The 25,571-nt window shown below is 38.8% G+C and overlaps 1 protein-coding gene across 1 annotated transcript; it reads right to left on the bottom strand.

Annotated features, from left to right (window-relative positions):
• Positions 1 to 2,796: 2,796 nt before the first annotated feature.
• On the bottom strand, positions 2,797 to 22,361 carry LOC143293605 (uncharacterized). The gene is made up of 11 exons (XM_076604685.1): positions 21,060 to 22,361; positions 19,565 to 19,774; positions 18,337 to 18,512; positions 17,854 to 17,910; positions 17,308 to 17,429; positions 16,693 to 16,829; positions 14,945 to 15,106; positions 13,307 to 13,413; positions 11,195 to 11,292; positions 9,250 to 9,338; positions 2,797 to 8,418 (listed from the first exon to the last, which is right to left on the bottom strand). The coding sequence occupies exons 1-11, from the start codon at positions 21,396 to 21,398 to the stop codon at positions 8,323 to 8,325; spliced, it is 1,593 nt and encodes a 530-aa protein (XP_076460800.1). The 5' UTR covers positions 21,399 to 22,361; the 3' UTR covers positions 2,797 to 8,322.
• Positions 22,362 to 25,571: the final 3,210 nt, after the last annotated feature.

Genomic DNA, 25,571 nt, shown 5'->3' with positions numbered 1-25,571 from the left:
TGATAAAGACACTGGTGCAGAAGAAAAACTGCTTGATGACAGGGGAGCACAGGTTATTTGATACGAGGTCAGAAGCACATGGTGGGTGGAACAACGTGACTTTCAATCAACCCAGACCCAAGCAATGGCCTTCCTTCACGAAGGCCAAGAACAAACCATGAACAATCTGACCATTAGCCATCAATGAGTCCTAAAACGCAGCTGTACCGTACACATTGCGGGAGTTTCGGCCACGCAGATAGAGTTTATAAGTCCGTGTACGTTTTTTGGCCAGTGGCCAGCTAATTTGTCACTCTGCTGCTTCCGAGTTATTGCGGGCGCAACTGACCTAGAGCCTACATGTGCAGGTCTTGATCACGAATGCAGGAATAATCGGCGAACCAACCACCATGGCGAAATGGTTGTTGCGTTTCTGTGAGATAACTGCATGGGAGGACACAGGTTTGGAACACATTCAACGCTAATACATAATTGTGATTTTTCGGCCCATAACCAGCTCCTAACCGAACCTGAAATGAATGCATACCAGCTGTCTTGTCGCCTTTCATACCATACTCTAATGGTGACCTCAGTTTCATATACCCCTCGGCTTTCAAAATACTATGTTTTTTGGGGGGTTGTTTTGTTTGTTTTCACGCAATCTATTTGAAGCCCTAAGCCTATACAACAAATAACCTACACATGCATACAAACCACACAAACATACACATTCACCACACCAAATGCATGCGCATCATTGCTTAATTGAATATGCACGAAATACATGCGCGAACATGCACCACACAGCACAAGATAAAGAAAACAAGCAAGAGACAGAAGAAGATGAAAGAACAGTTACTTTATGCTTGTTTCTTTTTGTGTGCTTCCTTCTTCTTCTTCACAAGTTTAGCAGGGTTTTCGCTAAACCTGCCCATCTTTGCCTCCACCTTCCCCCTCCTTCCAAACTTCAAACGAAAATATGTTTTCATTTTAATTATGATGTCTGTGACAGTGGGTTTTTTTCAAATCAATAATTTTGTGGGTGTTTAGATAATCAGTGTGGAATAATCACTCTGTCTGATCCTAATTCCCTCCTCTCTCTCTCTCTCTCTCTCTCTCTCTCACACACACACACACACACACACACACACACACACACACACACACACACATGTGCACACGAGAAAGCATTTCTTCGTCTTCCAGTCAAACCTAGCCGTGGGGTTGAAGACGGGCTTACAGTTTAAGATGAAATGACTGCGAGCCATCGACACGCATACCTAAACCACTTCACATGAGTGGGCCCATCCCACACCTGTTACTGTCCAAAACGTGAAACCGCTTCACAGAAAGTTCAGCAGACTGGCGCAATGTTGAGCTTGATTTTTTTTTCTTTTCTTTTTTTTTAAATTGTTTTGGACTGGTCACTCTTACAGTACCACTCCTCACCCTTCCTTTCCCGCCTCTGTTAGCAGTCAGCATGTTGTGATTCACATGCCATACTCTAATGGTGACCTCAGTTTCATATACACCTCGGCTTGCAAAATACTATGTTTTTCTTTGGGGGGGTGGGGGTGGGGGTATTTTGTTTGTTTTTCACTCAATCTATGTGAAGCCCAAAGTCGAAACAACAAATAACCTACACATGCACACACACCACACCAACATACACATTCAACACACCAAATGCATGCACATCATTGCTTAATTAAGCATGCACGAAATACATGCACGAACATGCACCACACAGCACAAGATGAAGAAAACAAGCAAGGGACAGCAGAAGATGAAAGAACAGTTACTTCATGCTTGTGTAGATTTTATGTCGATTTCTTCAGTGTCCGCAGATTCTTGAGCACTGTCACTGAGAGAAAGCTGGATGAGGACGTACAGTGCTGGTAACCACTCCAGCTGAAACGCTCACTCAGTCTGACTCTACGACAAAGCACTTACTGGCATGGGTGTTCTGCATAATTATGAGAAGTGGTCAAACTTAAAATCTCAGAGTGTGTTTGGGGCTCGTAGTTGGGATATATATCGCTTTACATAATGATATTCCTTTACTTTGGGACTGGCTTTACTTTTTTTTTTTTCTTTCTTATCTTGGTTTGATTTGCCTCCTGTCTCGTAAATGGTCATCTTGAAAACAACAACAACAAAAAAAGGGGGGTGGTGAAATAAGGTCTGTTTTTTTTTGTTAACAGATGTTATCTTTGTCACAGTGGTGGAATTCTCATTTTTAACAATCTTTTAAACAGCAAATAAATGGTTTTGGGCACAGCATTGTAACAGGTCTGACTTCAAAATGTCTTTTTAAATTGCAAATAAAATTACTGGTATGTTTGACATAGTGGTGGAACTGGTCTGATTTTTAACTAGTCTTTTTATATATTGAATAGATGGACTTGATATATCAAAATAAGGTCTGATTTTTTTTTCAAAGTCTTGTAAAATAGAAAAATAGATGTTCTTGATATATTTAAAATTGTGATTGAATAGGTCTGATTATTGATAGTCTTTTCTTCAATTGCAAATACATGTTCTTGATATGCTTGGCATTATATACGGATGGTTCCAATTATACGGAAAAAAATGTTAATGCATTTTCAGGAAGGTAATATTTCAAAACTGTATTGCAAACATTTAATGTTTTGATTTTAATCTTTCAGATTTTTTTCCAGTTTAAAGTTGAAAGTAGTGTAAAAACACATGAAAAGATACTTTTTTTCTCTTTTTTTCTTCTTTTTTTTTACAACAAAGATAAACAAAAATCTTGCCAACAAATTCAGGTATGCACACTCTGAACTAGAAATTACAAGATTTGAAATTCAAGCAGTGTATAGCCCAGTGGGCTACAGAGGCCACAGCAGGGTTAAAAGTGCTTAAGAATAAAATCCTCAAGGCCCACAAGCTAAAAGTATAACATTAGAATACACAAACACAAGCCAGTGCTTCAAGCAGTTTATTTCATGAAACTGGTTGTTTAACCGATGTAAATGTTCTTGGAGAATAATTATTGAATGAACAATCCATGAACTGAGGAGACTTGGAAATGCGTAGCTGAGCTGAGAGACAAAATTTTTAGACACAGGATAGGAGGGAGGGTGATATTTGTAGAGAGTCATGTTAATTAAACACATCTTTTATATAAATTGAAAAAACAACAACAAAAATCCTGCTATGTTTGGAGATTCAGTACACATCTCTTCATAGCAGGGGCCATTGTTGTTGAAATGTAAGATCTGACCAGTATTCCTCTAAAAAGTTTATTCTTTGATGCAAGATAGAAGAAAGGATGACACAGATTAAACTGGGAGGGGTGTGGGGGAAAGGGGAAGGGGGGCAATCCAAAAAAGCAATGCCACATAACACACACACACACACACACACACACAGATCATCTTTCAGGACTGCAAGACAGAAGTGGAGAAAATAAAACAGTCTGCATGGATGGAGAGTATTGTGTGTTGTCAAAAGGCATTTTGAGTACTTTGTGTACCGGTCACATGGGTTTTATAAATATATATATATACATAAGAATCAAAGAAAAGACAGAAAAAAAGAACTTTAAATGTTTGTACTGTGATAAGTGTTGTGCAATAAAGGAACCAGTCTCAGAACACCTGTCTACGCTGTGTGTTTATGAATGCCTGCCAGTACATGACCGTCTTTGGTGAAAATCTCAAACACATGTCAAAGCTCTTTGCAAATACATGAGAGTGCATGACTGTTGTTGGTGTACTTAAACCACCTACCTAATCAGTGTCTTTATAAATGCATGTGAGTCCATGGTCTTTGGTGTACCTCAAACATCTGCCTTATCAGTGTCTTAATGAATACGCAAGACTGAGTAACTTGTCTTTCTGTATATCAAACACCTGGTTTATCAGTGTCTTTATGAAAATGCAAGAGTGCAAGAGTTCTTTTTGGCATATCTCAAACACCCGGCTTATCAGTGCCTTTATGAATATGCAAGACTGCAAGATTTGTTTTTGGCATATCCCAAACATGCAAGACTGCAAGACTTGTTTTTGGCATATCCCAAACACTTGCTATATCAGTGTCTTTATGAATACACAAGAGTGCATGGCTGGTCTTCGGTTGATCTTAAAATGAGCTGTGCCTTTCTGAACACTGTCTTGTTGATAACTGTTCCAAAGTGTTTTTAATCGATATATTTTCCCTATTTGTCACACAAGAGAATGTCTACAAAAGAAGGTTGAGAAGGAGCAAGAAAGAGATTAAAGGGCTGATATTGGTTATGTTCATATTCAACTGAATCGTCTGAAGAAACAGATACAGATTAATAAATATTTAATACATTTGTTTTGATCTGCTTCATGCATATACACACTATGACAAGAGATTATGCTAATGATTTTCACATTCAATTGCTCACAGAAAACTGGTGCACATCTTTAATACATTTATTTTGGTCAACTACATATGCACAATATCACATCAACATATCAGTTCACCCTGGAGATGAAAAAAAAACATGTACATTATTATCATCATGTGTGTGTGTGTGTGTGTGTGTGTGTGTGTGTGTGTGTGTCTGTCTGTCTGTCTGTCTGTCTTTCTGTTTTGTTGTGGTTTTTGGGGGTTTGTGTGTGTGTGTCCATGTATGTGTGTGTCCATGTGTGTGTGTGTGTGTGTGTGTGTGTGTGTGTGTGTGTGATGTTTTCTAATGTTTTCCCCCACTTAAAATAATCTGACTGACTCCTGCATCCAGTCACTGATAATAAACACATGCATGATAGTGTCATTTTGTCTTCCCACAACAGACATCTGCTGTAGACAATTGATGTTGTTCAGAACACCAATGCGTAGCATTTTGTTCTACCTGTCAAAATACACATGGTAACATAACCCACACACATACACATAACCCACCATCAGCATTTATAAAGTGCTGCTAAGGCTTTTCGATCATTAAAAATACCTTTCATTTTTTTACCCCTCACAATAATTATAAAACGTAAGACATGGTATATATAACATTATTTACAATACATTTCTTGGTGCTTCATTAAAAGCTGTCGACTAAACAGTGATAAATTCTCTTCAAAACTGTATACTCATTAACCTTTTACAGTCCTCTCTTGTTGTTGGTTTGTTTGTTTTTTCCATGTTAATTTGCAGGTCTTCTAAATAAATCAAGGAAAGACACATTCAATTCTGCTAAATGATTTATATTCAAACAACCATGACCGTGAAGCAGATATTTCAATAAATAAATGAATAAACAAACAAATGAATAATTAATAAAAATATACATAAATTCAATAACTAAGGAATCAAAAACCTTGGATACAAACAGATATCCTTGGAATATATCTATTTGCAGACACACCTGTATATTTCTGAATTTATCTCCGTTTTTATTCATGAGAAAATAAATGATTGCGTTTTTTTAATATAACTGCATGATGACTCCAGTCTTTTATCACATGAACATCACAAAATAAAGAATAAACAGTTCAAAAAAGAAAATTTGAAGGCCACATGCACTTGCACTTCAAATAACACAATATTTCATGCCAGAAAAATTAAGTAAACAAAATCCCACAACCTATATACACAAAAATTGAGCTGAAAAGTCTTTATGATTTAATAAGTATAAACATATTTATACAACGTACAAAAAATACAATGCAACAAACAATTTTTTTTTTAAAGCATTCAAGAATGAATGAAACAGAAAATGCATGCACACATGTCCACAAATACACACACGCACGTACACACAGTGCACACACAAGAACACACACACACACATACCAAGTTCATCTGCCCAGATAGCATCAAATCATGAATGTTGCATGTTTGCTATCAAGACAATAATAATAATAAATAAATTAAAAAGATATCACAACTGCAACAACCATAATGAGAATGATAATTCTTTTTTTGAAGTAATGTAAATGATTCATTACAACTATATTATATTGCAAACAATTAAAATGATAATGTAAATGGCTTACTAAATGGTTTACTATTTGCATAAAACAACAGGAAAATTATTTTCACACACACATACTCTCACTCACAAAATTTAGCTCATTCAGCTCTGTACCCAAGCATTGCTCTGGTATCAAAATTCATCTCATGAAAAAAATGTTTTCATGTTCCAACATGTGCATAAACCGCAAGGAAAAGGAACTAATCTCCACTATTTCTGGATGCATCCACACATAATTTGGAGAAAAAAAATGGAATGTCAGACCCCTGCCGGAGTCTGCACTAGTGGGTCACGGTTAAGTATGTGTTGTTAAAAGTATATTTCTGGTGCTTTTTTCCATATCAATAAACCATGGTAACCTGTTGAGGCTGTAAACTCCCACGGACTGAATGGGTTAAGCGATGTAAAAGGTTTCCTGTATTGCCATCACACAAAAAAGCAATAGACACACACACACAAAAATGCTGTATTATGCTAGAAAATACTAACAGGCTGACTTTGCAATATAGTGGACCCTCACAACACATCATGAAAACAATCCACGGAAAACATTACTACCAGCGTAAGGTTAAAAGGCACTATATCCTGTTATGGCCACTGGGTCAGTGAATTCATATACACTGTGTCTAAAGCTTGGCATAGAAAGGCAGGACCCAATACTCACCTTCCTTCCATTCAACCGTCCCTAAAGTCAGGTACACACTCACATATAGGTGGAACGAGGAAAATCGGGGTAAAGTGCCTTTCCCATGAATACAATACCATGCCATAACAAGGCCTCAAACTGGTCACTGGTGAAGACGCCTAACTGATTCTCTGCCTTGTCACCTTCTCAGTTACATGCATGAAAGATTTCCAACTTCTGTATCATTCGTTCACAAATTTCACTGACCTTTCAAACTGTGTTGCTGAGCTTATTGTGGCAAGGGTATAAATAAACACTGGTGTCTTTTGAACACCACTCAAAGACACCAGCTTTTTGTTGCAACTGTTTCTGTTTCTTCTTTTTCTTCCTCTGCGTTCGTCAGCTGCACCCTGTCATGCACGCAGCCATACTCCATTTTCATGGGGGGAGGATTGGGGTGGGGCCGGCTGCTTTTGTTTAAAATTAACAAAACAACAGCACTGAAGGTGGTATGAGAGACTGACGGGAGAGGGGCAGGGAAAATTAGTTATCACAGCTAGAAATGTACTGAAAGACCTATCCAGTAGTGCACACATTATTTAGTTACAAATGTGACATGAATAAGATTCAGAGGGGAGGGGAGGGGGGAGATGTGGGGAAAAAAATCCATGAATTTCTTTTCTTCCTATGAAAAAATCTGACAAACACGTAAAACCATTAGAAGAAAAGTTCAGGGAGATGAAGAAGAAGAAGAAGAAGAATGTGCTCTGAAATAACTATAAAAAAAAAAAAAAGCAAAAGTGACCAGTTTTAAATTTACTGATGCAAGGTATACATTTACGTATTTGTGCACACTCTCTCTGTGTCTCTGTCCTGCAACTGGCATCTTCATGCTCAAAATCAGCAGATTTTTAGACACTGGATCTCAACAGGCATTCATTATATGCACTTCCAAGAAGCAAGGTGACAGAATGGTTTAGACACTCATTCGCCAATACAGTGTCTGTGAGGGTCTGGGTTTGAGTCCCACCCTCACCCTTTCTCCCAAGTTTGAATGGAAAATCAAACTACATGTCTGGTCATTCAGATGAGATGATAAACCAAGGTCCCATGTAAGGCACACACACTTGGTCTACTGAAATTGAACTCATGTCCATTGGCAAAATTCTGTCAAAGAAATCCACTCTGATAGGCACACAAATACATATACATGCACACAAAGCCTGACAAGCATGTTGTGGTATGCTTCTTTCAGGTATCTGCCTAGAAGATGTGGTGTAGCATACATGGATTTGTCCGAACACAGTGATGATTCCTTGAGAAACTGAAACTGTAGCTTCCAAGGACTTCCTGCTGCGTTATTACATCTACAGCACGACAGTCATGTCTCTCAAGCCCATATATTATGCAGATAAGCTCACATTGGCTATAATGTTCATATTGACAAGGAAACTGAAGAAATGGAAACAAAGCACACATTACTGAAGAAAAAAAAACCCACACTTATCGACTCCCTGTCTCCATCTCTCTTTCGTTCACACACCCACAAACACCCATGCACAAGGCACACACACACATGCATGCAAACTATGTGCACATGCTCTCTCTCTCTCTCTCTCTCTCTCTCTCTCTCTCTCTCACCAGGAGGTGGGTGGAAAAAAGCATGTCCATTAATTCAATACCCTGGTTACAAAAGGTATCGTTTCATTTCATTTTACACACACACACACACACACACACACATACAAACAGCTTATTCGTCGTACAACGGGTGCAGATAGTGATCAGGATCCAGAAACTTGTTGTGCAAAATGGACTCAAGGATAAAATGTTCTGTCACCACCGGTTTCTGAAACAAAGCCAAAAATACTCACATCAAGACAAACCGTTTGAAATGACTTTTAAAATAAAATACAACATACAATCAATATAGTGAAATGTTCCCCCATTCACAAAATCTCAAACAGAATCCCACCTATACAATTACATTCAACAAACACAGAGTTTAACAACATCCATATGTCCAATATGCATCAGAAACAAATTAAAGACTGAGGAAATGAAAAAAACAACATCACAACCTTTTCAGGGACAATAATATCAACCACCCATCAGTGACCTTCACTTTAGTCATCCTCAGGTTGTTGGCTGTGTTGAATCAGTCCATAGAACTAAGCAAGAATCACAAAAATCAAAAAAGCCACTGACTGATCAAAGTTTGTAACTAAAGTCACTGAATTACATGCAAACAATTATTAGTAAGTAAACACAAAAACTGCCTTCTCTACAGCATAAAAATTGTGTAAATGCTCCAATAACATTATTAACAAACAAACTCATATCTTCTTCCAGTGAGTTCTCCACAACATAAAAATCGTGTAAATCTAAAGTTGTTTAATGCTCCCTTAACATCATAAGCAAACAAACTCATACTTTCTTCCAGTGCATTCTCCACTGCATAAAAAGCGTGTAAGTCTAAAGTTGTTTAATGCTCCCATAACACGGTAAGCAAATAAACTCATACTTTCTTCCAGTGTGTTTTCTACAGCATAAAAAAAAGTGTGTAAATCAAAACACTGAAAGCAAACAAACTCTCCACAGTGTTCTCCATAGCATAAAAAAACATGTAAATCTAAAGTCAACTTCATGCCCCCATAGCATTATAAGCAAACAAACTCACGTCATCTTCCAGTGCTTTTTCCACGATTGTTTGATTTTCATACTCATCCTCCTCGCCAATGACCAAGATGTCATACTTGGTATCATCACCTGACAAACAGAACAAGAAAATGTTCTTTTGAAAACAGATGGATGGATGGACGGATGGATGGGTGGGTGGATGGATTGATGAATGAATGGATGGATGGTTGGGTGGATGGATGGATGGGTGGATGAATGGATTTTATCTTATTTGATGTCCATTAACAAAGCGTGCAGTTAGTGCTTAATATATAAGCAGGGAGTGTGTGGGCGGGTGTGTGTGTGTGTGTGTGTGTTCGTTCTTTAGTTTAGCATCTTTTCACTATTAGTGATATTAGATGATTGGGGAAAAAAAAGGGAAAAGAGGAAAAGTCAGGAAAACAGAAAAGGTAGAAAAGTTCTAAGTAATGCATAACTAGCATGCAATTAAATTCAACAGTAACAATTCAAAAATGATAATAACTAAAACCATGAACACAATTCTTAAGAACATTAAAGGAATGTAGAAGATGGGCAATGAACTAATGCCTTTGGAAGTTTAACCAAAAGAACCTCATTAGAAATAACTTTCCAAAAATGGTCTGGAGAATAGTTATTCTCTGTGAACCACTTGAGCAATAAGGAAAGTAACTGCCAACAGTAAAACAAACAATGATGCAAGCCGAACTGCTTACCACAGATGCATTTAACATTTTTACCTTATTTTATCTTCAGCATTTGTGTGTGTTTATGCATATGTGCTTGAGAGTGGTTTTGTGTATATGTGGTGTGTATGTGTGTGTGTGTGTGTGTGTGTGTGTGTGTGTGTGTGTGTGTGTGTGTGTGTGTGTGTGTGTGTCCCTAGCTGTCTGTATGCATACATGCTTATTGAAATGTGTGGATATTTTCCATTTTGAAATCTTATGACTGAAAATTCAACAATGGCCCATGGTCAAAACAGAAATCCACTTTTCTAAATTCACATAATGCTGATAAGATACTGAAATTCGCCATAGCATCAAGGCAACAAAACACATTTTCTAACTAACCTATACATAAAAAGCCCCTCTGATATTTACCTCAATGTTAAATTACACTATTAAAAATGTCATGGTTTCCATGAAAAGTGTCACTGCTCAATAATGACAGCAATTCTCTGACACCTTTACCTCTTGATCTCCATGATCCTGAACTTTTGGAAAGCTCCTTGAATGCAAACATCTCATAAACGCCCTGTCTGTGTCAAATTTGTTTTCTGTTTCCAGATGAAGTTAACTAATTCACCCCTCCATTCCCATGCCCCCCTCCCCTTCTTCCACATTCTCCCCAACCCCTTCCCCCCCACTCCCCTCCAAACACACAAACAAGCACTGCTCAGGCTTCCATTCTTGATTCATCAAACTGTTTTTTCTATCTTAAAATGAAGTGTAAATAATTATGAAAGGGAGATGACTTTTGATAAACTTCCACACATCATTTTGACAAAGTTTCAACAAAGTTTTAGCATTTTCAAGTTTGTTGGTTTTTTTTTTGTTGCCCATTTTGTTTATGATCATAGCAAGAAAACTATGTATCCCTACTTGTAAAGTATCAATTAAACTGTTCCAAGATGTGTACAGTTCTTTTGATAATGACAAATGATGCATAACGATTGTTATGAACAATGACAGGAGATAGAATGCAAAGTCATATATGGAAACTATTATTCATTTCTTTTTAAATCATCTAAAAAATAACTGCTAAAATCTCCGAGATGGGGACAGTTGCACAGGCCGTCTCGTCCCCACAGTGCTGAAAAGTTAAAATATGCAACTGGCATACACACGTTTATCACAGCTACAGACACTGGCTGGTTCTGACAAACTTGTGTCCATTCATAAGAGCCAGTTTTATAATAACTGATTGCAGAAACGGTCATGACCATTTTGTGATGTTTGGCACATTACCTTTCTGTCCTTTGTGTTTCACAACCAAGTCTTGCAACTGAGCATTCTTCTTCTTGTGTTTCTCCAACTGAACCAGAATGGATTTTCCTTTAAATATTCTGTAAAAGAAGAAAAGTTTTCCTTTAAAAATTCATCAAAAGTAAACAAGCACAAAACAAAGCACACAATCATAGCAAAATATTCCTTTTTTTTTTTTTTTAAAGGTAAATGAATAAAGAATAAAACACATATTATTTTTTTTTCAATTATGTATTTTCCCAAAGATATGCAATTGTTCTGAAATTAATGTTTTGGTTTTTGTTAGATTTTCAACTTGTTCATTATGAGCAATAGTCTGGTCATTTGCACAGTAATATTTTCATGACAAATGGATAATAACTGTACACACAGATTATACTAAAACAACCACAACTAAAAAACATGTATATACATGATTCATTGTGAGTAACAACACAGATGAATTTGTCCAGTCCTTTCAGTCAAAATCAAGAACTGTTTCATTTCACTTTTCTTTTCCTTTTTTTTAAAAAAATTTTTTTATGTCCACACCAGAAACATTACAGGATAGTATTACATACACAAGCACATTTGGAAAAAAGACAACAAACATCAACAAATGAAAACAACATAGTAAATGTGAGGGGGAAAAAAACCAGAGAGAGACCTATCATTTAAATTCATTTTCTCTTCTTTGCCTTTTTTTTCCCTATGGACTGAAGAACAAAAATGGTGTGTCCTATGGTTACATATATCCAAACATATTAACAACACAGGAAATGTTAGAAGAACATTCCGATAGACTGTATAATTGATATATAACTTTGACATGGATAATATGGGATAATGTCACACTACATAAACATACTCAAAGAAAATGAAAAAAAAAGAAAGAAAAAAGAGATAACAAGAAATATCACCTACATCTTGTCTAAACGTACACATACTCGAACTCATACAAGAGGATATCAATATCTAACTGAACATGTATCTGATCTAAGCCAAGCATATTGCTGTATTTGGTAAAATCGCAAAGATAAGCATGTATTCTTCACTTTTTTTCTTTTTTTTATTTAATTGATTCAATAAGTGCTTTGTAATGGTGCCATTTAAAAGTAAAACCTCTGTACAGCATGTTTGTTTTTGCAATGTATTCTTCAGTTTGGTATCTCATTTTTAAATATTTTCTAAAACCTGAAAACAGAGGATAAGTATTTTCAACTTTCCATTTGTACAAAAAGAACTTTGCAGATATCATTATGTAGATGATAACATCATCTCTTTTGAACTTACAGTCAGTGCAAAATAATATAAATTCTTTTGACAATACAAAGTTATGTGTGTTTGTGCAACTGTCATTTAAGAAATGTTCTATATCTTTCCAGAAGGCAGACGTAATACTGCATGTGGTGAACAAGTGGCTGATTGTTTCCTTTTCAGTTTTACAAAATGTACATTTGTTGTTTTCAACAATACTCATTTTTTCAAGAATTATATTTGTTGCCAGTATTCTATGAACTGATCTTAATTAAAACCATTTAAGTTGTGTACCTTGTGAATGGAGAGAGTTACCACTCTTTACTATTTGTTAATCATTTCAGTTTACTTCTTTTATACTTTGTATTGTCTCGAATATATTTTTCCACTTAAGATTGACTATTTCATTGTTGCCTGCCTGGCTTTGCCTGTACCTGTTTGAGTGTCTGCTGTGCATATAAATTGGTTTCCTCAACAAATCTCTGATTTAGATTATCATCTACAAAAAGAGAGAAAAAGTCAATGTAGTCTGTGCAGTGTGGGTCTTCTTTCAGTTCTCTGTCACCAGCAAAGTTAGCAATAACAGGCTGAATGTTCTTTATTGACCCTACTGACATTAATCCCCTCAAACACAGTAAGGCCACACCCACTTGGCCTCCACCCTCCTCCTCTTCCCTTTTCTGACACAGTACACTGTGTCCAATTACCCTCAGACCCCTTACCCTGTTTTTACCTCTACACTTCCCCTGCATTTGCACAAACTATGCTTTATCATAACAGATGTTCAAAACACACATATAGAAAGGCTGTGCTGATCACAGCTGAGCTTCTATCAATGACTGCTGTAATAAAACTCACGTGGACAGAGCTTTCTTTTTTGCATTCTTTAATTTGGTGTCAAGTGTCCCTGTGTGAGGGGCAGGTGCTCCCACCTTGCGGACTCTCTTCATTCCTGCAGCTGCTTTCTGGAGCAGAAATGGTGTCACATTGTCAGACAGAACAGCAGGGAAGATCACTTCAGAAAACATGTTTATTTTAAACAGCTAAGTACTTTTAACTGTTGAATTCTCATTAAACAACTTGAGAAAAAAGGGATAGATCTGAGCACAAGATTTGCATGTCAAGGCCAGTGTCAGTGACACAGAGAACCCCAGTCAGAAACAAAATCAAAATACGAGTCTTGGCTCTGCTTCAAAATGGATTGTGTTTTGTGAGATTTGTATCATTCCCAAGAATAGTTTGTATGGTTACCAGAAATCTGTAACATAAACTGCTTAAGTAATATGCCATTCATGGGGGGCGGGGGAGGCTCATTCAGTCTGACTAAGCCATTATTGTTGTTAGTATGGGGCTTAGTAGTTGGTGTCCTAAGTATGTTAAATCAGAACAGGCACCACTGAACACCACCTAAGTGACTCAGCAGCAGTGCAGGTCTTCTCTGGTGTGTGGCCTCCTCTGGCGACCTAACATCAATGGTTCCCTGCAGACTGCCAGCACTGGAACTGTGACAGACGAACCCGGGTGTGGCCGTGTATGGGGGAATCTAAAATGAGTGGCATGGGAATAATGCCACTGAAATGGTGCAGATGATGGGGTAACAAAAAAAAATTTTTTTTAATAAAATAAAGATATACCATTCTGTAATAAGTAACTTATCGTATTTCCATTTATTGGTATCAATACTAATGACTCCCCTACCCAAAACCCCACCACTCCACTATTAGCCTCTCTCTCTCTCTCTCTCACTTTATTCATCCCATGCAGGATAATCACTTGTCGATATATTTCTAATGTCAGAAAAATGATTAGCTGACCACTGTTGTGTCTTCTATTGATGACAAATCATTTTTCGATACATTTCTAATGTAAGACGAAGAAAAAATATATATGATGACCACTGTTGAGTCTACTACTGATGACAAACTCAAAACATTTTCAATACATTTCGAATGCAATACTACTCTTTTTGTTTTCTACTTTTTTATAATCCATATCCCATGGCTCTGTGGTTGCCAACTACACTTTTAAAAAAAAAGACAGAAAGAAGGGGGAGGGAATAGGAGCTTTTTTCTGGTGTGCTTCTTCTTCTTCTGCATTCATGGAATGCCACTCCAACATTCACTCACATGAGTGGGCTTTTATGCATATGACCATTTTTACCCCACAATGTAGGCAGCCAAACCCCATATTCAAAGGTGTGCATGCTGGTTATGTTCTCGTTTCCATAACCCACTGAACTCTGATGAGGTTTCCAGGATCTTTAATGTGTCTATTTGATCCTCTGCATGTGTATACACACAAAGGATGTTCTGACACTAAAAGGTGTGCACATATGTTGACCTGTGAATTTGTAAAAAAATCTCCACTCATAACCAACCCATGTGCACCGCAACTGGGAACTCAGGCGAGATTCCAGTGCTCTGACCGTTCAGCCACCGCATTTGTTGGTGTGCTTCATCAAAATCATCAGCAAATAGCTCAAAGAGCAAAACTCACCTTGTAGATGAAGTCGGATGTGGGGCTGGCATAGTGCACAATGTAGCTGGGCAGAATGCAGTCACTGCTGAAAATCACCAGCTCCTTTTTGTCTGGGGACATGTGAGAATCATAGCCCTTCTGCAGCTTGGAGCCCTCTTTGATTTCTGTGCAGTTGTACACCTTCAACCGGTAAAGCAGACATTATAACAGGTAAACCAGACATATACATTGCAGTTGTACACCTTCAACTGGTAAACCAGACATAATATTATAACAGGTAAACCAGACTTATACATTGCAGTTGTACACCTTCAACCAGTAAACCAGACTTAATATCATAACAGGTAAACCAGACATATACCTTGCAGTTGTACACCTTCAACAAGTAAAGCAGACATAATATTATAACAGGTAAACCAGACTTATACACTGCAGTTGTACACCTTCAACCGGTAAACCAGACATAATATTATAACAGGTAAACGCGAGTAATTTGGATCGGACGGGGGAAAAATCACCAAGGCCCTGTGTGTAGCATGCAATTAATGCACTCAGTGCACACAAAAGAACCCACGTTAATAAGAGAACTGTCCCAGGCAAAATTCAGTTTTTTGTTTGTTTTATGGTGGTGGTTGTTTTTATCAAAAATGGTGTGGGATATATGGATCAGTCTGTACACCTTGACACCTCTCTGAAACTGAAACTTGAAAATGAAACAGGACCCAAGCAGTGCAAGTATGTGACCAGTGAATGCTGTGATTGGTAGGTGTAGTAACACTGATTACATGGATTATCGTCATTGGTAAGGGGGCTGAGGTGGTGTCCTGTACACAATGAATCAGAATAGGTGCCACTGAACACCGCCAAGATGACTCAGCAGCAGCGCTGGATCTCCTCTTGTGTGTGACCTCATGACAACCTGACAATAACATTGTTGACATTGGGACCCTTGGCCCACAAACCGTAGTGAGCTCGTGCACACAAGATTTGGGATGAGTAACGTGGGTATAATGCCAACGAAATTATGTAGACGATCGGGCCGTGAAAACAAAAGAAAATAAGGTCAGTGAGGATAATATCAGAAACTGACAGGGCCGTGGACAGTAGAAAAGGTTTGTGGAAAATAATGAAAAAAAACCCACTAAATATGATCGCTTAATAATAATAATAATAACATACATTTATGGAACACTTTCAAAAATCTCAAAAAGCTTTCCAATAAAATGTCAGTCAGACACAAAGTACACAAGAACTCACACACAGACACAGACACAGACACACACACAGACACACACAGACACACACACACACACACACACACGCGCACGCACGCACGCACACACGCACGCACACACGCATGCACGCATGCACACACACTCTCACACACATGCATGTAAAAGAGGTAGATGTGGATCCATAGAATACAGCAATGGAATAGAATGCCTTAGCTATGTAGAGACTGCCTGAAAAAGAATGTTTTTAGATTTGTTTTATAGGAAGTAAGGGAGCTGTGACAAAATGAAAAAGACAGTGAAAATTCCAGGTTTGTACAGGTGAAGAACTAAAAGCTATCACACCATGTTAGTCTGTGCTGAATTTGGAAACACAAATGCACTAATGACCCATGACCCAGACAAAAGAAACAAACAGAACTTATTGTTTACTTGATCCATTAGCCGCCCACCCACCGCCCCACCCCCTTGAAAAAACAAACAACAACAACAACAACAAAAGAAACAGCAAGCAAAACCAGAAAAGAAAATCACCTTTCCTGGCAGCACCTGACAGAGCAAAAGTCTGGTAGCACCGTCAATGTAATCCATTGAATACGACGGATACTCGCTGAAATAAATCCCCGCACCATACCAGCCGGCGTCAGTCTTTTCTTTAAAGCCAGACTGCCCTGCAATTTACAAAACACGACCATCTTAGTGTGTGTGTGGTTTTTTTTTACTCTGAAACTGACTTCATAGTGATCACCATCTTCTTTAGGAATTATTGCTGATCTAGTAATTTATTTCATGTCCCTTTTTCTTCGGAAAATTCACAAAAATATAGTTTTCAATTCGGTGACTCAGAACACAGTACTGACATATTTTTGTTGTTATATATGTTACAATTATTCCTTTTTTTTTCTCTTTTTTTTTTAATGTGAAGAAAAAGAAAATGCCAGCAGTAAATTCCTGTTCCTAATAATGCAAGATACCAATCAAAGATGAACACAATTTTTTTTTTTTTTATGTAGAATACAAACTGAATGAAAGACAGGGATGGATTGTTGGAAATGTTCCCTGACTCTATCAATTTTTTTTTATAATCAGAACAATGGAATGGAGAGGAAAAAAAACCTGAAAAAGAAATAAACTAAATGTTTTTCTTACCTGGCATTCTGAATCCAGTCTCACAGATAGGAGTGATGTTATTTTCATCTGTTCCATGAAAACCCAGCACAGGATAGGACATGTCTTCCCCTCGTGTCTTCTTCACATTTTCCCTGGCAGCCCTGGAAGTGAATACAAGCTATCACTTTCTTCATCGATCGTACGCATTGCACACTGTATTTTCACTCGCTAAAAAAAATCATATCCATTACATCCATTACAATTTGTGTCTGTCTGTCTGGTTGTTTGTCTGTGAATCACTGTAAGTATTTTAGCAACTGGAGGATGGAGGTGGGGTGAGAGGAGGGGAAGGCAGGCTGAGCATCATTAAGCTTTCTGAGTTGTTAGTTGTGTGTGTGTGTGTGTGTGTGTGTGTGTGTGTGTGTGTGTGTGGACATATGCCACTGAAAACACAGACTACTCACTTGAATTTCTTCACCAGAGTTGGGTTCTGTGTGTGTGTGTGTGTGTGTGTGTGTGTGTGTGTGTGTGTGTGTGTGTGTGTGTGTGTGTGGACATATGCCACTGAAAACACAGACTACTCACTTGAATTTCTTCACCAGAGTTGGGTTCACGACATACTGCACTTTGGAAACTCGATACCTGCATAAAAGGTTTAATGTAAAATGACATTCCTTAGAACCTTCTTGCCAAAAGCAATTCATTCTTTTTTCGGAGTTAGTTTTATTTCAAACCTTCTCTAAGAAATTAAAATGATAGTCACTCCACAAAAATTTCTTGAACAAATGGTTTTGCACAAGCACATACATATATGTGAAAGCAAAGCACGTCAGCCATTCACTACAGGCAATAACTGATGAAACAACTGTAAGATTCAGTCATCATGTAGACCAGCCGTTCACTACATTGCAAGACTCAATCATGGCACTTTATTCACTGATGTACAACATTAAATATATGGATCATCCTTTGTAATCAAATCCCTGTACTTTCCCATAAATACTATGATATGGCTATAAAGAGACTGAGCAGAACAAAATCAGAAAAATGAAAATGATTGCTACTTACTTTTGATCATCTTCACCTGACAGCAGACGGTAGAACTGGGATTCTGCCAGACGGAAGTGGATCTGGTCAGCTGATCCCTCCTTATAGTGACGCTCTGGCAGCAGAGTGAAATAGGCTGTCTCCTTCTTCTCCAGGGCTTCCTTCTCCCCATCCACCATCAGCATTCCCTTGCTGAGCTGAATGGGAAGAAAGATGAACAAAAAGGAAAAACATGAGTAAATGCTCATACTTCTGTAGTTGTTGTTGTTGTTGTTGTAGAGTTATCCTTGAGCAAAATTGGTTCTCTTACAATTTTTTTTCATAAGAGTTAATCGATTAAAAGATCTATGTAGGGAGTTAAATGGATAGTTGTTGCTGTTGTTGTTTTTAATGTATCATGTAAACCTGGCTGTTTCTAGCCACTTGACTCATCTTCTGTAATGAAATTATTTTAAAACTGAGATGGGTAAGGGGAAGAAAGATATGAAGAATTAAACAAATAGAAGTCTCTATCATTTAATATCTTAAAAATCAAGACTGTAGTAGTGTAGTGTAATCATCAACAAATCACCATACATACCTGACATATAATCTGGATGCTAAATCAAGATACCACAGATGTATATTACCAAACAGCATATATAAAAAAAAACTTTTTTTTTAATTATCATCAAAGAAAGTTGTTGTTTTTTAAAGAAGGCACCTGATCAAATCAATTTGTCACTTAATGACTAAATGATTGATTGATCAATTATTTGTTTGACTGGTTCATTGAACTGCTGACTGACTGATTCAGTAACTGTTTGATTAAAACACACACACACACACACACACACACACACACACACACACTGCACATGCGTTATACACTAAACAAACATCCATATTCAACTATATTCAAAACAGTTTGTTCTTTTTTTTCTTTTTTACACAAGTCATAGTGCTTTTCAATGCTCATGAACTGATTCACTGATTAACCTCTTGACTGCTAAAACCTTGTTGAAATATGATCAGTATGGCATAACAAATAAAGTTTGGTATATGCCTTTTGTGCACTTATATTTTAGGTCATAATTTGTGAGGCTGGCATTGCGGAAGAAAAAAAATGCTGTCAAAAAATCAAAGAGTCTAAAATAAAGAATGATGAATGACATCCTGGCTTGTCAAGCTGAATCTTATTTCAGGTGAAGAGACAAACATTCACTTACCAGCATTGTCATGAGCAGTCAAGAGGGTTAACATGACTTACCTCCTCCTGCAACCTGTTGAGTTCTCTGTCCTTTTCTTCAACCTGTTTCTTGGTGGCTTCCAGCTCCTCTTCCAGCTTCTTTTTGGCTTCAAAGGCAGCCCTGATCAGCTCCCTACGCTCCTGCTCCGTCATCTTAGTGAAGCTCTTCGTCAACAACATTCCAGGTTCCAAACTGTTGTCTGTGCCCTTGGATGTATCCTTTTTCTTATCCTGCCAAATCATATCTCCAAATGTATTCTGTGCGAGTGCACAAATGTGCACACACACACACACACACACACACACACACACACACACACACACACGCACGCACACACACACACACACACACACACACACACTCATACACATGTATGCATACACGCACCTGTACAAAAGTGTTGATTAACACAAAGCGAGACGGGGGCCACTAGGAGACGGCGCTAATGAAAATGAAACTGAGTTTGAGAAGAGAGTCTGTGGATGCAATTTTTGCAATAAAATGATATCAGTTTCTCAAATCAGCTATTCTTCATACATTACAGTGGTTAGGATTTCAGCATACAACAGATTCTGTGTGAAATAATTTTTCGAACAGTTACGAAAATTAGTTTATTCTTTTTGGAAACAAATGAAATATTATGCGACAGCCTCAGTGGTGAACTTGCTACATCTGCATGCCGAATTCTATGTTTACAGGCGCACTGTTACAAACAGTGTGTGTGTGAGTGTAAGTGTGTGTGTGTGTGTGTGTGTGTGCGCGTGCATCTGAAAAATATATATAGCAGAAAAAAAATCACACAATTTAAGATAAACTGACAGTTGTACAGATTTTCTTATGAGATTAATTTTTTTTCTTCCAACTTTGGTAGAGGTAAGCAGTTTTGATGTGCTGCATATATATGTACTTGTTACTTTGTCTTTTTTTCTTTTCTTTTTTTTCTGCCTGAACTCAGCTTCAATGACAGTCAATCCATGGCCCTTATTTTCTATTTTGTTTAATTTCAGATATATATATATGCGTGTACAAGTACACATACAAGTGCATGTAATTGTTGCTTTTAATTGATACAGTAGTGTTATTGTTTTTTTCTCTGTGTTTTAGTACTTTAACCTCTTTTTGTTATTTAAAAAATAAAAAATAAAAAAGCATAGAGACGAATAAAATGTCCACAAAAAATGTATGTGTTTTAATAGGTGGATATAACTAATTTTAGACCAGCGGTGTCTGTGTGAGAGAGCATGCACGTCGGGGTAACCCGGTGGTTGGGTGAGTATTCCTGTGTGCATGTGCGTGCACGCAGGTGGTCAGTCAATTACATGAATTTTTTGTTTTTTATAAGGTTTGGTTTGGTTTGTTTTTGTCGAACATCACATTAATTTCATGAATATATATTTACTGAAATTGCACACACACACACACACACACACACACACACACACACACACACACACACGCATTCACGCACACACACACACACACACACACACAGTCGCATGTCATACACACACACACCTCGTCATCATCCGAGTCCTGTACATCCGTGTCACCGCTGTCTTCGTCCCCGTCGTCTGCTACGACACTTGGATGAGAATACTCGGCGAAGTGCAACAAATTTTTGCGATAGCATTTCGCGCCGTACTTGCAAGGTGGAAGAGAACTTGTGTCAACTGACAATGAAGCTGTGAGTTTCCTGTTGTCCTTGGTAGTGGAACTTGAAGAGGAATCTCCTCTGTCTTGAGGATGTGAAAACTCGACAAAATGCGCTGGGTTTTTCCGGTAACACGAAGCACCGTACGGGCATGGCTTTGGCGCTGTTTGGTCCAGTTTGGCTTTTTTAGCCACAGATGCCATCTCTCACAACAACACGGGCAGCTTAATTCCAGAAGTGAACAGAAAGTGGTTCAAACACACACTGTGTACCTCCACAACTGCAAGCTATCGTGCAAACTTCCGTTGAGACGAGTTACGACTTGTCAAAGAGAGTTCCGCGGCCATCTTGAACCTAGCGCATGCGCATCTAACTTTTACTCGAAATCACAAGCAATGCCAAAGGCGATCGACTAAGGCAAAAGCAGCAAACATGGACTGTCCCCCATTTCTTCAGTTGATAGACTCGTTTGCTACAAACAAACTCCGTACATTATATGCACAATAAAAAAGAACAAAATATGAAGCAAGAAGTCGAAGAAAGTATCCTTTTGTTTCGCACATTCTGCCTCTCTCAATCGCCTTGTTGCTCGAAATTTCGGAGAGCCAGTCAATTTCGAGAGCACAGATCATGTGACGCGCCTCTATAAGTCATGTATTACGCGACCACACTCCAAGATTCGTTAATACCCTGACATTTCTCGTTTCCGTATTTTTTTATGAATGAATTGACTTAAAACCATGAAATGCAGATACTTGACTACAACAGGGTCATGTCCTATTGTAGCATTTACAAATATTTGATAAGCAACGTGCGCGAAATGTCCTGTTTGTGGCATACGTGTGTGTGCCGTGTCCGTCCGGTCAGTGTGTGTGCGTGTGTGTGTGTAAGGAGGAATTGGTGGCAGAATGGTTAAGACACTCTGAGTCTCTCGCCCTTTCTTCGAAGCTTGAATGGAAACTAAAATCGAACTGGCGCATCGAATTCTGAAAAAGAACGAGTGGCAACGAGAGTCTTGTCCTCTGGCAAAATTATGTACAAGAAATCTACTCGGTGACTGGTAAACAAAGTGTAATATATGCATGCACTCAACTGACGGACTAAAGGCCCGACAAAGCGCGTCAAGTTGGGAAACGAGTATGCTTCTGGTCAGGTATCTGTCCGTCAGATGTAGTGCTGCGTTGTACTGAGCCGCATGGATTTGTCCGAACGCCGCAGTGCCGTCGACTCCTTGGGACTAAACTGTGTGTGCGTGTGTGTGTGTGTGTGTGTGTTTCGTTTACTGAATAACTTGTCACGTCGTCGCTGACGCCACATTCAACCTGCACACTGACGAATTTGTATAGAGTCTGGATTGCGTATACGCCAGAAAATGGTGTACAATCAATTTTTGTCAGTCTCACTCAGTCACGTTGAGCCGGTACTGACTGCCCATGGGCTTCAGTTTTGTCAGTATGCATCAGTATTAAAATTCAGGGTAACGGGGTGTGTACCTTGAGTTTTCAGTCATCCCTTCCAAGGACAGTCAGGGATTGGAACAGTTTACCTGATGATATAGTGGAGGCCAAGACCATCAGCCTTGAACACTGCACTTCAGTCGTCAGTGTTAAGGGCCTCCAAATTTCAACTTCACTTCAGCACTTCCTTTCTTTTTTTCCGGGCCGACGGGGCCCCGGCGGCGGGCTCCTCAGTCTGGCTGAACCGGTCATGGTTCTGCCGTTCTTTTCCAAGTTCTTTTTAATTTTTTCATCATTTTAGACTGGTCAGACTTCCCCTCTACAACGGACAGAATAATCAAACTGGCGATTGCCCGGTCAGTGTGGTCGCTAACGAAGACTCGTGAAGAAGAACTGAGAAGACTGAAAAACTTGGGTTCGGCCGGTTATTTCCGTTCTTTCTCGCCACATCCTCAATCCGAGTCCCGGCTTTTTTCACACAGCCGACTGGGGAATCTGATCTTGATAAGTCACTGTCATGACACGGAAGGGCTGTGAAAGCCAGCGACAGTGTAATTTGGATGTGTGTGTGACCGTGGAGTCATGTGTAATCAGTGTGTGTCAGTCACTGTCACTGTCTGTGTGTGGTGTGTGTGACGGTGTCAGTGTGTCTCCGGCTGTGTCCGTGTATCCGTCCAGTGTGGCCGGTGCGCCGCGCGCCCGACACACACACACACACTCAGTGACACTCACACACACACACACACACACACACACACACACACACACTCAGTGACACACACACACACACACACACACACACACACACACACACACACACACACACACACACACACACACACACACACACACACACACTGACACACACACACACACACTGACACACACACACACACACACACACACACACACACACACACACTCAGTGCACACACACACACAGTCAAACACACACACGGCACACACACACACACACACACACACCGTCACACATACACACTGACACACATCAGTACTCGGACACATACACGTCAGTGCGCGCCCCGGCCAAAACAACTGAAACGAAATTGCACTATAAATGAACTGATGAACTGAATTCGAGGAACTGACTAACAACAGACTGATGGAACCCGGCGCTGAATGGGTGACTAATCAACTGAATGAACCGTGACAACTTACAAGAAAAACTCTAAAACAAAAACATATACTGAAGACTTAGATAAACTGAGGTCGACAAAATGCCGAGTGTGGACCGATGGGGAACTTGGACTGAAGCAGGCTAAACTGTAGACGGTAATACCGTCACTTCGTTGAATGTCTATCTCACGGCTCTTTCAGTTGCCTCATTTGGACGGCCGGCTTATCATGTTGGTGTCCTTCTTCTCCTGCTCATTCTTCTCGTCTTTTTTTGCGGTCCGAGTTGTTGTTTGGTTTTTTGTTTGTTTGTTTGCTTTTTTGTTTGTTTGTTTGTTCAAGTTTTCATATAGGTATAGTTTCCTTTCAGTGCGGCTTTGTGTTTACTAAGTAGACAAAACTAACTTGAGGTACCGGTACTGATTTATTTCTCAGTGTCCAGTATTGAATAACCAAATAGCCGTTAGTATCTGTGTCGGCGAACACGGTTCCGTGTCAGTTTTCTCATCAGTCACCGACCGGCTGTGCATGTGCTGGTCGCGGCCATTATCGCTGTGATGATTACATGTCCGAAAATGGAAGTAAGAACGACTGAGGAGTTTATTTATTTATTTTTTATTTATTTTTATTTTTCTATTTCTTCAGTTTCAGTCTCAGTCCGATTTTCAGTCATTGATCTTGATTTACTGTACTGATGCATATGCCTCAAGCTGTTGAGACGCGCTCATCAGCATTCACGGCTGGCTTAAGTTCAGTGTGTGTTCTCGGCAGTCAGTCAGTGTGTCACTGAGAGGAAATTTACATGATGTTTGTTGTTTGTTGTTATATCAGGTTTTTTGTCTCATTTGCTGGAGTTCCAGTCAGGCAACGAACTCTGGCAAAAGGCGCTCGATTTTGCAGCTGAACAGAAACTACTTGAAAAACTCAGCGGTTTACGAACAATACATTAACAAGGTACCGAATAACAAGTAGGCATATTTCACAGAATTTAGTACCGTCACGGTGGCTGATAATAAAACTCTTTTAATTCCCAGATTTTCCAGCGAAAAAAAGTTAACTGTTGCCCCCAGTATTCAAGTTCCTCCGATTTGTACCCTTGCGATTAGTTCCTCTTCTTCAGTTTTAGGTCAAGCAAAGAAAAAGTGAATCGAGTGCTTAAGATGCTCGAGCTTTCTCGAGGGCGTCATGCGTGAAAACTTCGGGAAAATACACCGAGAAGCAGGAATTGTGTGTGTGTGTGTGTGTGTGTGTGTGTGTGTGTGTGTAAACAGCTGTTTGTCGAGCCAAGCTCCCTTGTTGAAAAACTGAAAATGGCAGGGTAGAGATACATGTAATATATTCAACAAGGTATCAAGGAAGAAATTTCTGGAAAGTCCTGCTGACGTCAAGGAGTGACGAAATCTCATGTGTGACTCGTAAATTCATAAGAAATATTCCTTCATTTCACTCAATGATATGCATTGAATATCGCCTTTGTCTTTTACGAAACAAAACTTCGGTCATGCGTAAAGAGCCTGTGTTTTCGTAATTATTCATTTGACTTTTGTAACGTGTCATCGTGTATTTTCGTACTCTGCCGGCAATTGGATTAGTTCATAATTCGGTGTGTACAGGTTAAAAAAGTCTTTAACATGGAAAATTTGTTTCAGTTGTATGTTTACTTTAACAAGTAGCGTGTGAAATAAATGTAATAACAGAAACGACGAAGGCATATCTTGAATCGTACGTTTATTGCAACAGACATATATTTATATATCAGTTGTACGATCATCCCTTCACATTGTA

The sequence above is a fragment of the Babylonia areolata genome, chromosome 19, assembly GCF_041734735.1.
Source record: "Babylonia areolata isolate BAREFJ2019XMU chromosome 19, ASM4173473v1, whole genome shotgun sequence".
In the NCBI taxonomy this organism is placed as follows: domain Eukaryota; kingdom Metazoa; phylum Mollusca; class Gastropoda; order Neogastropoda; family Buccinidae; genus Babylonia; species Babylonia areolata.
This window is presented reverse-complemented; position numbering and strand designations above follow the sequence as displayed.

What these genes read in the sequence shown, in the direction of transcription:
- LOC143293605 (XM_076604685.1), bottom strand. Translation starts at nt 21,398, where the DNA reads ATGGCATCTGTGGCTAAAAAAGCCAAACTGGACCAAACAGCGCCAAAG. An exon ending in ACTCTGGTGAAGAAATTCAA is followed by an intron (nt 17,430 to 17,853) that starts GTGAGTAGTCTG and finishes ATTCACTTCCAG; the next exon opens with GGCTGCCAGGGAAAATGTGA. An exon ending in CATCCGACTTCATCTACAAG is followed by an intron (nt 13,414 to 14,944) that starts GTGAGTTTTGCT and finishes TTTCTGCTCCAG; the next exon opens with AAAGCAGCTGCAGGAATGAA.